General features: G+C 51.0%; 1 protein-coding gene across 1 annotated transcript in view; it reads left to right on the top strand.

The window, feature by feature from the left end:
* The window catches only part of CACNG2 (calcium channel, voltage-dependent, gamma subunit 2), a 25,030-nt gene extending 11,701 nt beyond the window's left edge, over positions 1-13,329 (top strand). The window contains exons 2-3 of the mRNA XM_011979139.1: positions 11,136-11,276; positions 12,774-13,329. Coding sequence (XP_011834529.1) covers positions 11,136-11,276; positions 12,774-13,309 — 677 coding nt within the window. The 3' untranslated portion in view covers positions 13,310-13,329. The remainder of the gene's footprint in view (positions 1-11,135; positions 11,277-12,773) is intronic.
* Positions 13,330-13,355: the final 26 nt, after the last annotated feature.

Here is a 13,355-nt window from a genome sequence, read left to right on the forward strand (position 1 = left end):
CTCGGCCTCCCAAAGTGCTGGGATTACAGGCTTGTGTCACCGCGCCTGGCCCTGTTCATTTCTTTAAGGGCTGGTTGCTACCACTACACTGATTTCATGACCTAGTAATGAGTCACAACCTGCACTTTAATAAACAGCGGCCTCGATAACCCAAAGCCCCATGAGAGACAGCAACAATTTACTCCGCTGGAATGATGACTACGATTTGCTGGTGCCCCTCGCGTACCAGACATTATTCTCATCACTTCAAGTGTGTGTACTCAGTTACTCCTCATAGCATCCTGTGAGCTAGGTGTGCTTGTGATCTCCATATGGCAGAGGGGGCAGCAGAGGCCCCAGGGGGACCAGGTCACAGCTAGGAAGATGGACTCAGGCAGCCTTTCTCCTGAGCCTGTGTGACTGGTCACCAGTCTCTACTGACAGCAGGAAGCAGGGACGTATCCGGCATCCTGCACAGATGGTACTCCCCAAGTTAGCTCCCTGGGCTCCCAAAATGCTTTTCATGTGCTATTATATATAGCACACATTCATTGAACACTTGACGATGTGCCAGCCCTGACACTTGAAACATTATCTTAATTCATCTTCACAACCACTCTATGAAGGTGAGATGACCAGTGTCCCCATCACACAGATGGGAAAGGCAAGGCACAGAGGTTACAGCAAGTGGGGGTCCAGGAGGAGACCCCAAGTGGGCTGCCTCTGGAACCCATGCTCCAAACCATAGCATTTGACTTCTCTTTCTCTGTCTCACCCACCATCTTTGTTCTCCTTTTTCTTCTTTGAGGTCTTTCTGTCTCTCTCTCACATATACACACAAACACATACACACACACACACGCACACACACGCACACACAGAGCCATTTTGGGGGTTTTGTTTGTTTATTTTTAATTTTTTATTTCCATGGGTTGTTGGGGAACAGGTGGTGTTTAGTTACATGAGTTAGCTCTTTAGTGGTGATTTGTGAGATTTTGGTGCACCCATCACCCAAGCAGCATACACTGAATCCAATTTGTAGCCTTTTGTCCCTCACCCCCTCCCCACCCTTTCCCCCTAAATCCCCAGAGTCCACTGTATCATTCTAATGCCTTTGCATCCGCACAGGATAGCTCCCGCTTATGAGCGAGAACATACAATGTTTGGTTTTCCATTCCTGAGTTACTTCACTTAGAATAACAGTCTCCGGCAGGGCACGGTGGCTCAAGCCTGTAATCCCAGCACTTTGGGAGGCCGAGACGGGTGGATCACGAGGTCAAGAGATCGAGACCATCCTGGCTAACATGGCGAAACCCCGTCTCTACCAAAAAAATACAAAAAACTAGCCAGGCGTGGTAGCGGGCGCCTGTAGTCCCAGCTACTCGGGAGGCTGAGGCAGGAGAATAGTGTAGACCCGGGAGGCGGAGCTTGCAGTGAGCTGAGATCCGGTCACTGCACTCCAGCCTGGGCGACAGAGCGAGACTCCATCTCAAAAAAAAGAAAAAAAAGAATAACAGTCTCCAATCTCACCCAGGTTGCTGCAAATACCATTAGTTCATTCCTTTTTATTGCTGAGTAGTATTCCACCGTATATATACCACAGTCTTTATCCACTCATTGATAGATAGGCATTTGGGTTGGTTCCACATTTTTGCAGCTGCAAATTGTGCTGCTATAAACATGCATCACACAGGTATTTTTTGAAATGCATCCCTTCTCACGGCCATTGGCTACACCAGCCAGCACAGCATGGAAGGAGAAGATGAGAAGAGATGCCCAAGAGACTAGAAACCTCCTTGCAACCCAGCAAGTCTGTGCAGGTCTGTGAGTGTAGACTGTATCCCCTAATGGGGATTGATCCTAATTCATCCTAATGATGAATCAAATCCCGGATGGGATAAGAGCTTAACACTAGGCACAGAAAATAAGGAACCTGCCCCCCACACACACACATACCTGATTATGGTGACTATTTTGATTCAAGGTCATTACTCGCACAGGGAACAGGTAAGGCAGCAGCATGGCCTGGCTGTGCAGACCCTGGAGAGAGGTCTTAGTGGGCACAGGACGATCAATGAGGGACAGGGCCTTAGAGATCATGTACTCCAACTCCATCAGAGTGCAGATCTGAGGGCAGAGGGGGGATAACACACGCTCAGGTCCCATGGAGAGCCAGGCAAAGAGTGCGCAGCAGGCCCAGGTCTCCTGACCTGCCCCAGTCGTCACATCCCCACCCGCACTGACCACCAGCCCACCCTCCTCCACTGCCAGACACCTCGGGGCCCTGCGTGCCCTGTCTGGCCCAGCCTCCGGCTATGCCCACCGTGAAGCACCACATCACAGCGTGATGGCCACAGAGGCTGGGGCCCACCGAGGCACAAGATCACAAAATGATTTGTCTAGGGAGTTTGGCCAAAAAGCGGATTTGCGAAGAACGGATAGCTCAGGCCACCCCTTCCAGAAGGCAAGATGTCACTTGCCTCCTGGGCACTTAGGATACTCTTTATTTCTGTCACCAGCACAGAAAATAATAAATTGCTCACAGTTCACTGACATCCTGCATTTTCTAAAGCGTCCACATTCCTCTTCCTGCTTAATCCCTGCAACCCCGTAAGGTAGATGGAGTTAGGATTTTCATCTCCATTCTACAGAAAAGGAAATGGGGGCCAGGAACACTAACCACTGGGGCTCCCCAAGCCTCAGGCCTAAGCCTCTCCTCATCCACGGGCAAGCTCTTCTGCGTGCCTGTGACACAGCTTCAACCCAGATGGCACCCCTGTGCTCCACATCTGCACATGCAACTGCCTCACCCACGCTCCACGTGCACATCCCCAAGGCATCTCAAACTCAGCATGTCCAAAACCAAACCTTGATCTTCCTCCTCTACTCTCCTTTTTTGTTTGTTTTTTGTTTTGTTTTGTTGAGACAGAGTTTCACTCTTGTCGCCCAGGCTGGAGTGCAAAGGCACAATTTCAGTTCACTGCAACTCCCACCTCCCAGGTTCAATCGATTCTCCTGCCTCAGCCTCCCAAGTAGCTGGGTTTACAGGGATGCGCCACCACCCCCGGCTAATTTTGTAATTTTTTTAGTAGTGATGGGGTTTCACCATGTTGGCCAGACTGGTTTCGAACTCCTGACCTCAGGTGATCCACCAGCCTTGGTCTTCCAAAGTGCTGGGATTACAGGCGTGAGCCACCACACCCAGTCTCCTCCCCTTCTCTCTACTCACTGCTAGGCTGGGTCTTCTCCCAGTCCCCCAGTGGTGTTTTCCACCCAGCTGGCAAGTCTGAAACCCAGAAGTTATCCTCAATGCCACCCTCTTCACTACCCATATCCATCCATCAAGCTTCAGTTCACCTCCTAAACATCTCTCAAACACATCTGCCTCTGCCCATGCCCTTTGTACCTACCCTGGCCCAAGCACCGGCATCACTCCTCTCTGGTCAGCTGCAGCAGCCTTCTCGATGCTTCCCTGCAGCCAGCCTTGACCCCTTCATAATCCGTTTGCTTCTTAAGATGCAAATCAGATCATGACAACCTGCCTGTTCTAAGCCCTTTAAAGTTTCCCATTGCTCTCGGGATAAAGCTAAGCTCTTTAGCTCAACCCATGAGGTCCCACGTGGCCCAGACTCACCTGTCTCCTCTCCTTTAGTGCTCCCCACACTCCTCCACTGGCTCCTCGTGATCCAGCCTCCTTCTAGGTCTGAACAAGTCATGCCTCCTCCACCCCGGCTCCTGCTGCTTTCTCTCCCACAGCCCTGCCTTCATTGTGCCTGGTTAGCTGCTCCTTATTCACTAGAGGTCAGATCCACCACCACTTCCTCACGGAGGCCCATCCTGATCTCCACATAAGCTCAGAGGATGCTTTGAAGGGCAGCAAAGTGTAGAGCCTGAAAAGAAGGGAAGGGAATGCAGTGGTTAGATGCACAGACCCTAGAGTCAGACTGCCTGGATTCACAAACCTTGGATAAATGGCTTAACCTCTCCTTGCTTCAGTTTGGTCTCTGTATAATGGGCATAATTAAAGTACTTATTCAGGCCACATGTGGTGGTTCACGCCCGTACTGCCGGCACTTTGGGAGGCTGAGGCAGGCAGATCACTTACGGTCAGAAGTTCGAGACCAGGCTGGCCAACATGGTGAAACCCCATCTGTACTAAAAATACACAAATTAGCCAGGCATGACGGCACATGGCCTGTAATCTCAGCTACTTGGGAGGCTGAGACACAAGAATCACTCAAACCCAGGAGGCGGAGGTTACAGTGAGCCGAGATCACGCCACTGCTCTCCAGCCCGGGCAACAGAGTAAGACTCTGTCTCAAAAAAATAATAATAATAATTAAAAAATAAAAAATAAAAGCGTTGGATTTGAATCCAGGTCTATCACATTTCAGAGGCCATACTATTATATGCTGCTTAAGATAATGCAACAAGTAGAACTAAAATAAATTTTAAAAATAAAAATAATATAAAGTACTTACTTCATAGAGTTGTAATCAGAACTAACGAGCTTGTGTATGTGCAGTGCTCATAACAGTCCTCGGCATACTCTAAGCTCTCTGTGGACATAGTTGTCTACATGTGACGTTAGCCTGTCACACACCATCATGGTGCCATATAGGTACTTTTCTTTCATAGTATGTTATCCAGGCTGTATGATTATCTGATGACATACATGTCCTTCATGAGAGTGTAAGCTCTATAAGGCCTGTTTTGTACCCCTCATGTCTCTCATGCCAAGCCCAGGCCTGGCACAGTGGTGGGCACTTAGTCCATATTTGCTCACCGGACTCACAGTTAGCCTAGAGCAAAGCATCTCCCTGCCCCGGACCACGTGGTCTTTTTCCCAATACAGAGTATACTCTTGGCCAGAGGTGGCCAAGTATGACTAGCAGGCCAAATTCAAATCCAGCCCAACCAGCCCACCACCGGATTTTTTTTTTTTTTTTTTTTTTTTTTTTGAGATGGAGTCTCACTCACTCTGTCACCCACTGCCCAGGCTGGAGTGCAGTGGCTCCATCTCAGCTCACTGCAACTTCTGCCTCCTGGGTTCAAGCGATTCTTCTGCCTCAGCTTCCCGAGTAGCTGGGACTACAGGCACACACCACCACACCCGGCTAATTTTTGTATTTTTAGTAGAGATGGGGTTTCGCCATGTTGGCCATGCTGGTCTCGAATTCCTGACCTCAGGGGATCCACCCACCTCGGCCTCCCAAAGTGATTTTGTAAATAAAGTTTTAATGGAAGACAACCACGTTCATTTGTTTATATATTGTTTATGGCTGTTTATGTGCTACAACCGCAAAGTTAAGAAATTGCAACTGAGACCATATGGCCAGCAAAGACAAAAACATTTGCTGTCTTTCCCTTTACAGAACAAGTTTGCCAGTGTCAGCTTTAGGCATGTGTAATCTCCTTGAAGCCAAAGCCCATGGCTTCATGGGGTTGGTGTAAGGCTTACACCACTCTTAGAACAAGGCCTAGTACAGGGGAAGGGCTCCATAATGTTGGCAGGTAATGTGAAGTGCCATATGCTTACTCATAGGACACCAGTAAATATTTGTTCATAAAATAAATCAGATATTTTCTGCTCCTTGTGATAGATTTTGGCACCAAGACCAGGCCTGCCTTTGTGGAAAGTCAGGACGATTTATAGGGAAGTTATATCTGGACTGACATTTTGGGGAGAGGGACCTCAGAAATAAAAATTGCTACCTTTTACTGTGTACCTTCTAGTGTGAGACACAGTAAAAGGTAGGACCCAATTTAATTCTTTTTTTTTTTCTTCTTGAGATGGAATCTCACTGTGACGCCCAGGCTGGAGTGCAATGGTGAGATCTCGGCTCACTGCAACCTCCGCCTCCCGCGTTCAAGAGATTCTTCTGCCTCAGCACCCCCGAGTAGCTGGGGCTACAGGCGTGCACCACCATGCCCAGCTAATTTTTTCATTTTTTGTAGAGAAGGGGTTTCACCATACTGGCCAGGCTGGTCTTGAACTCCTGACCTCAGGTGATCTACCCGCCTCACCCTCCCAAAGTGCTGGGATTACAGCGGTGAGCCGAGCCCAGCCCCAATTTAATTCTTATAATAGCACTTCTCAAACTTTCATATGCATGCAAATCTTGCTCCGGGGATCTCATTAAAATGCAGATTATGACTCAATTGGGGGAAAGAGCTGAGGGGCGGCATTTCTTTTTTTCTTTTTTACTGAGATGGAGCCTCGCTCTGTCACCCAGGTTACAGTGCAGTGGCACAATCTCAGTTTACTGCAACCTCCGCCTCCCGGGTTCAAGCAATTCTCCTGCCTCAGCCTCCCAAGTAGCTGGGATTACAAGTGCCCACCATCATGCCTGGCTAAATTTTGTACTTTTAGTAGAAGCAAGGCTTTGCCATGCTGGCCAGGTTGGTCTCGAACTCCTGACCGCAGGTGATCCGCTCGCCTCAGCCTCCCAAAGTACTAGGATTACAGGCAGGAGCCACCATGCCTGGCAGGACTGCCTTTCTAACTAGATGCCAGTGCTGCTGGGCCTCAGGCCGCACTTGCAGCAGCAAAGCCTTAAAACATTCCTATAAGCTAGAGATTATTTTTACTATTCCCATTTCACAGGATGGGGAAACTGAGGCTCAGAGCAGTAATGACTCCTGCCCAAGGGTCACACTTTTGATAAGTGACAAAGCCAGGATTCAAAGTCAAGTGTGACTAACTCCAAAATCCCTATTCCATTTGTGACACTACCCAGCCAGAAATACCTCCTTCAAGAAACTTCTCCAATGTAGGAGTCCCTGCTTGCTCCTAAATCAGCTTCCTTCCCACCTGGATCTGGGCCCTGCCAAGTCTGATGGCCTAAGCTATTTGTGCTTAGGTGCTATTTGTTAGTTGCCCACTGTTGTCTTTTTTTTTTTTTTTTTTGAGATGGAGTCTTGCTCTGTTGCCCAGGCTGGAGTGCAGTGGCACGATCTCAGCTCACTGCAACCTCTGCCTCCTAAGTTCAAGCGATCCTCCTGCCTCAGCCCCCCTAGTAGCTGGGACTACAGGCACGCGCCACCATGCCCGGCTAATTTTTGTATTTTTTCAGTAGAGACGGGGTTTCACCATGTTAGCCAGGCTGGTTTTGAACTCCTGAATTCAGGTGATCCACCCACCTCGGCTTCCCAAAGTGCTGGGATTACAGGTGTGAGCCACCGCACCCGGCCTGTTGCCTTCTTTCTGGGCAAAGGGGCCTCTTCCAAGAGAGGCCAGAGCTCAGGGCTGGCTCTGCTGTGCCGAAGAGGCTTCTGTCTGTATTCCCCGCTGGTGGCCATTATTTAGAGCATGTCGTACGCTGCCTTGGTGGCTTCTGAAGCCGTTCTGATTCCTCCACATTGCTCTTTGCTGGCTGCAACACAGCAGACCCCTCCCTCCTCTCCTGCCGCCCTCCATCTTGTCCACACATGCCTGGCCTCTGGCGCACACACGCATGCATCCCAGCTCCCTCCGCAGCCGACCCTCCCTCCCCCTGCCGGCAGGAAGGCTGAGCTGGGGCATCCGGGTTCCCACAGCGGATGGGGCGCAACTGGAAAAATCAAGCCCTGGGCTGCTGTGAGTCCATTTGCTCTGAGGACACAATTGGGTCGGCCACCTGCAGGCATCCCGTGGGTAGGAAGAGCCCACTTTCTTGGAGGGGGAAGGCCAGAGCCTTTCTTCTGCCTGTTCCTCTGAGCTGCTGCTGCTGCTGCTGCCCCTCGGAAACCATACCGGCCTCTTTCTTTCCTTCTTTCTTCTGTCATTCCCCTTTGCGGCTGGCCAGGACCATGTCCACATGGAAAGGGCAGAGCTATTAGAAACTATCTAACTGCCGAGAGTGGTGGCTCAGGCCTGTAATCCCAGCACTTTGGGAGGCCGAGTGGATCACCTGAGGTTAAGAGTTCAAGACCAGCCTGGCCAACATGGCGAAAACCCACCTCTACTAAAAATACAAGAATTAGCCAGGCATGGTGGCAGGCGCCTATAATCCCAGCTGCTTGGGAGGCTGAGGCAGGAGAATTGCTTGAACCCAGAAGACGGAGGTTGCACTGAGCCAAGATCATGCCACTGCACTCCGCCTGGGGTATAGAGCAAGAATCTCTCTCTAAAACAAACAAACAAAAAGAAACCATCTAACGGTCCATACCCCATGTTACACAGGGGAAAAACAGAGGAGGCACGTCACCTGCCTTAGCCACACAGCAAGTGAGTGGCACAGCTAGGACCCAAACCCAGTTCTCCAGGATCTGTGGCGCCCACCCTTTCTGGGCTCCTTGGAAGTCACATAGGGAGACTACAGGGTGCTCCCAAAGTTGAGCTGGTCTGGATATGAATCCTGGTTCACTAGCTGGTGGCAGGGGAGTTTCTCTCTCTGAAACTCAGTTTTCTTGTTTGTAAATTGGGGCCAAAAAAAACACACGCTGCCGGGCTGTTATGAGGATGAAATTATATCATATATGTTAGGTACCCGCTCAAGACCCAACCCAGAGTGGATGCTTAACAAATATTCTCTCTCTTCTCCTGGGTTTTCAATGAGCTCTCACCACCCTCACTTGCTTATAAAGATGCAAGTTAAGGTGGCTTTTTAGTCATGCATGTCTGTGCATGCATGGGTGTGGATGTGGGTGTGTTTGGGCTGGGGGATCAGGTTGAGGACACAGCGTGTTGTCTTAGCAATGATTTGCAAGGAGAGAACACCTCCCTCGGTCTGGGGAGGGAGAAACCCCATCCCGCCCAAGAGAAGGAGGGTGCTAAGGCTGCAGAGTAGCCCAGCCGCCTCAGGCCCCCATCCTCCCACCCCTGCTTCCCTATACGCAGCTCGGTTTTGCCCCAAGAGCTCTGCCCTTGTTCAAGTCCCCCCAGATAACCCACTCACCCATTCGTGAGCAGTGTAGACTATGCTGCAGATCCATGACTGGGACAGAAGAAGGGTTTTTACATCACACACATCTCAGCAAACTGCCTAAAATCCCCTTTCAACGCCTGTAATCCCAGCACTTTGGGAGGCCAAGGCGGGCAGACCGCTTGAGTTCAGGAGTTCAAGACCAGCCTGGTCAACATGGCGAAACTCTGTCTCTACTAAAAATACAAAAACTAGCTGGGTGTGATGGTGCACACCTGTAATCCCAGCTACTTAGGAGGCTGAGGCAGGAGAATCGCTTGAACCCGGGAGGTGGAGAATGCAGTGAGCCAAGATCACACCACTACACTCCAGCCTGGGCAACAGAGCAAGACTCCATCTCAAAAAATAAAAATAAAAATAAATTTTAAAAAAGAAAAAGAAAAATCCCTACAGTTCTATATAGAGAAATTCTCTTCTCATGGATCCTTCTTGAACACACTGCCACCCAAAGGGGTGGGGACAGGGATGGGGATAAGAGGAAGCTCCACTCCTGGCACCTTCCCCTCCAAAACCAACCTCCCTGACCAATCCCTGGGCTTGGCCAGAGGGCCCTGTAATTTATCAGGACTCGACTTCCTTAGAAGCCACTTAAGCAACATTTAAAGAAGACATCTTTGGCCGGGCACAACACTTTGGTAGGCCAAGGTGGGCAGATCACGAGGTCAGGAGTTCGAGATCAGCCTGGCCAACATAGTGAACCCCCTTCTCTACTAAAAGTACAAAAATTAGCCAGGCATGGTGGTGCACGCCTGTAATCCCAGCTACTTGGGAGGCTGAGGCAGGAGAATCACTTGAACCCAGGAGGCAGAGGTTGCAGTGAGCCGAGATCGCCCCACTGTACTCCAGCCTGGGCGATGGGGAGACTCTGTCTCAAAAAATAATAATAATAAAAAAGACATATTTTCCCTCACCCCTGCCTCAAGCTGGCCCTGCCACCTGCCTGGCCCATGGCTGGGTCCTGAGGTCACAGAGCTGGGTCCTGAGGTCACTAGCTGCCTATTTGAATTTGGATAGAAAAAAAAAATGTTTTACTTTGCAAAGACACTTTGTGAAGGGCTCCCCAACACCTCTGGGTCCTCATTCAGGTGCTGCCCCCCCCACAAACACATGTAACCCTGGCCTCTGCCCTTAGCTGCCTGCCCCCCTTTTCCCCCATCCACCCCCAACTATAGGAGCCCTGGCCCTCGCCTTCTGTGTCTCCCTTTTCATTACCATATTCTTTTCTTCTGCGGTCCTGTTTGTCAGTCCTTATCTGGAAGGGTTTCTCTTCTTACTTTGTTTTCTTTGCAACATGCCTGTTCCTTCCTTCTGGACCACAACCCCACGTTTATTCACTTAATGAGCTTCTATTGGCAGCCTACTGTGTCGCTGGACAGAGAGGATAAAGAGAAGAAATGTTTTCTTTGTAAAGTCCCAGTCCTTGCCTCATGACCCATGGTTCATGGTGGAAGCATATGTATACACCAATATTTATTATAATATCATGCGTTGAATGTTTATTATAGACGCCAGAAACCTATCTAAGTGCATTGCCTGAATCAACTCATTTAATCCTCACAACAATCTTAGGAGCTTGGCATTATTACCACCCCTGCTTAACAGATGGGGAAACTGAGGCACACAGAGGTGAGATACATTTTTTATTGCACAGCTAATAAATGCTGCAGCCAGACACAAATCCAAGCCATGTGGTTCCACCTAACCACTGTACCACACTGCCTCTCAACGTGCCCAAGGGCCCCAACGCGTAGACGAGGGAGCTCGTAATTTTGCCTAAGGAAGTCAGGGAAGGCTTTACAGAAGAGGGGACTTAGAGCTGGGTTTTGAAGGATGAAGAAGAGTTTGCTGACTGAAGAATAGGAAAGACATTCCAGTAGGAAGCTCTGTATTTCAAAAGTCAGCAGCATGAAATGACACATCATGGGAAGTTTGCTGTGGTGGGACAAGAGAGAACATGAGGACTGGGAGCCGTGGGAGCTGGAAGAGGGCAGAGGCCAAGTCACACAGGGCCCTGTGTGCCTGATGGCATGCTGGACTTTGGCCCTGGAGGCACTGGGGAGCTCCTACAGGGCTGTGAGCTGGGCAGTGGCTTGCTTGCTGTCTCTCTCTCCGTGGGATTGCAAAGCAGCCCTCCTCTAAGGCTATGTCCATAAACCCCAGCGCCTCGGGGCTGCTCTCCCACCTGCCTCTGTGCGCCTCAGTCTCACAGCCATGCCGTTCTCTTTCTCCCTGACTCTCTGTGTTCCACAGGGGCCGTGAGGGCCTCAAGCATTTTCCCGATCCTGAGTGTGATTCTGCTTTTCATGGGTGGCCTCTGCATTGCAGCCAGCGAGTTCTACAAAACTCGACACAACATCATCCTGAGTGCCGGCATCTTCTTCGTGTCTGCAGGTAACAGCCACTGATCTGAGTGGGCTGGAGTCCAGGCCTGCCACTGGGAAGAAGGCTGGGGTCTAGGTGCTTAGGGGCCACGAGGGCCTGACAGAGAGAGATGGGGAGACAGGAGAGGAATCTCCAGGACTTGCACTAGGTCGTGTTGCAGGGGAGAAAGGTTGTGGTGGGGGCTCCTGTCCTATAGCAATGCCTGAGCCTCCACCAAATCCTCCAGGAGCATCCCCATATCCCATCCCTTGGCCCAGTGGCCCATCTTCTTCCCACCACTTGGAAAAAGGCCCAAATCCCCGCTTCCTCTCAGGGTACTTGGCCAATTGCCACTTGCCCTTCTCCCTCCTGGTGCAAGTAAACCCATGAGGAGGCTGGAGAGAGGGCACCCAAGTACCTCGCTGTTCCAACCCCTATGGGATACTCAGCTTCACCTTGGAAACCGAGGGTGGACTCTCCCCTCACTGTTCCACCCAGGTGGGAGCAGGCAGGCACCCACATCCAGATGTCTGAGCCCAGTTACATGACAGATGAGTCATACTCACTTCAGATGCCAGAAAAAGAACCTGGGTGTAGCCTGAGCCATTTAATAAGAATGACCAACATCAGGCCGGGTGCAGTGGCTCATGCTTGCAATCCCAGCACTTTGGGAGGCTGAGACAGGAGGATTGCTTGAGCCAGGAGTTGGAGACCAGCCTGGGCAACATAGCGAGGCCTCAAGACCGTGTCTCTACAAAAATTTTTTTCTTTTAATCAGCTGGGCCTGGTGGCACATCCATAATCCCAGCTACTAGAAAGGCTGAGGTGGGAGGATCGCTTGATCCCAGGAGTTTGAGACTTGCAGTGAGCTATGATCACACTACTGCACTCCAGCCTGGGTGACAGAGCAAGACTCTATCTAAAAAAAAAAAAAAGAAAAGAACCACCAACATCTAAGAGTACTCACATGTATTCACCCTTTTAACCTTCTCCGTGACCCTAAAGAGTAAGGCTTAACCTGACTCCCATTCTACAGATCTGGAAACTCAAACCAAGGTTAACTTGCCAAGGCTTTGAACGCTGGCAGCCTGGCTCCAGGAGCCCACCTTCACCCGCTGCTACACCAGCTTCAAAGCCCTGTGCAGCCTTAAGCAAGTTCCTTAACCTCTCTGTGCTTGTCTCCTCATCTGTGCCCTGCTTGAGAAGCACCAAGCAGTGAAAGCAGGTAGTGAAGCCTCAGTGAACAATATCAGTTACTCAGCACCTTGTGAAATGCCTCCCTTCTCCCGCCCTGCCCATGTCTGTTTCCATTAACGCTTCCCTTGTGGCTCTCTCTGAATGGAAAGAAAATGTTAAGGGGAAGCTGGCAGATGTCCCTCTACACTGCCCCACCTGTTCATGAAAACGCGGGACCCGGGAAGGCCCACAGAGCTGTCCCCGACCTTTAGGGCTGCCCAGTGGCCGACTTCCTGAGAAACTAACGTCCTTCTCTCTGATCCCCCCACCCCGCCACCCTGCACCCCGCAGGTCTCAGTAACATCATTGGCATCATAGTGTACATATCTGCCAATGCCGGAGACCCCTCCAAGAGTGACTCCAAAAAGAATAGTTACTCATACGGCTGGTCCTTCTACTTCGGGGCCCTGTCCTTCATCATCGCCGAGATGGTCGGGGTGCTGGCGGTGCACATGTTTATCGACCGGCACAAACAGCTGCGGGCCACGGCCCGCGCCACGGACTACCTCCAGGCCTCTGCCATCACCCGCATCCCCAGCTACCGCTACCGCTACCAGCGCCGCAGCCGCTCAAGCTCGCGCTCCACGGAGCCCTCACACTCCAGGGACGCCTCCCCCGTGGGTATCAAGGGCTTCAACACCCTGCCATCCACGGAGATCTCCATGTACACGCTCAGCAGGGATCCCCTGAAGGCCGCCACCACGCCCACCGCCACCTACAACTCCGACAGGGATAACAGCTTCCTCCAGGTTCACAACTGTATCCAGAAGGAGAACAAGGACTCTCTCCACTCCAACACAGCCAACCGCCGGACCACCCCCGTATGAAAACCGCGGGGCCTCGCCAGCGCCGGGCCGAGCTGGGAGGAGGGCG

Source organism: Mandrillus leucophaeus, unplaced genomic scaffold (assembly GCF_000951045.1).
Source record: "Mandrillus leucophaeus isolate KB7577 unplaced genomic scaffold, Mleu.le_1.0 Scaffold2, whole genome shotgun sequence".
In the NCBI taxonomy this organism is placed as follows: Eukaryota; Metazoa; Chordata; class Mammalia; order Primates; family Cercopithecidae; genus Mandrillus; species Mandrillus leucophaeus.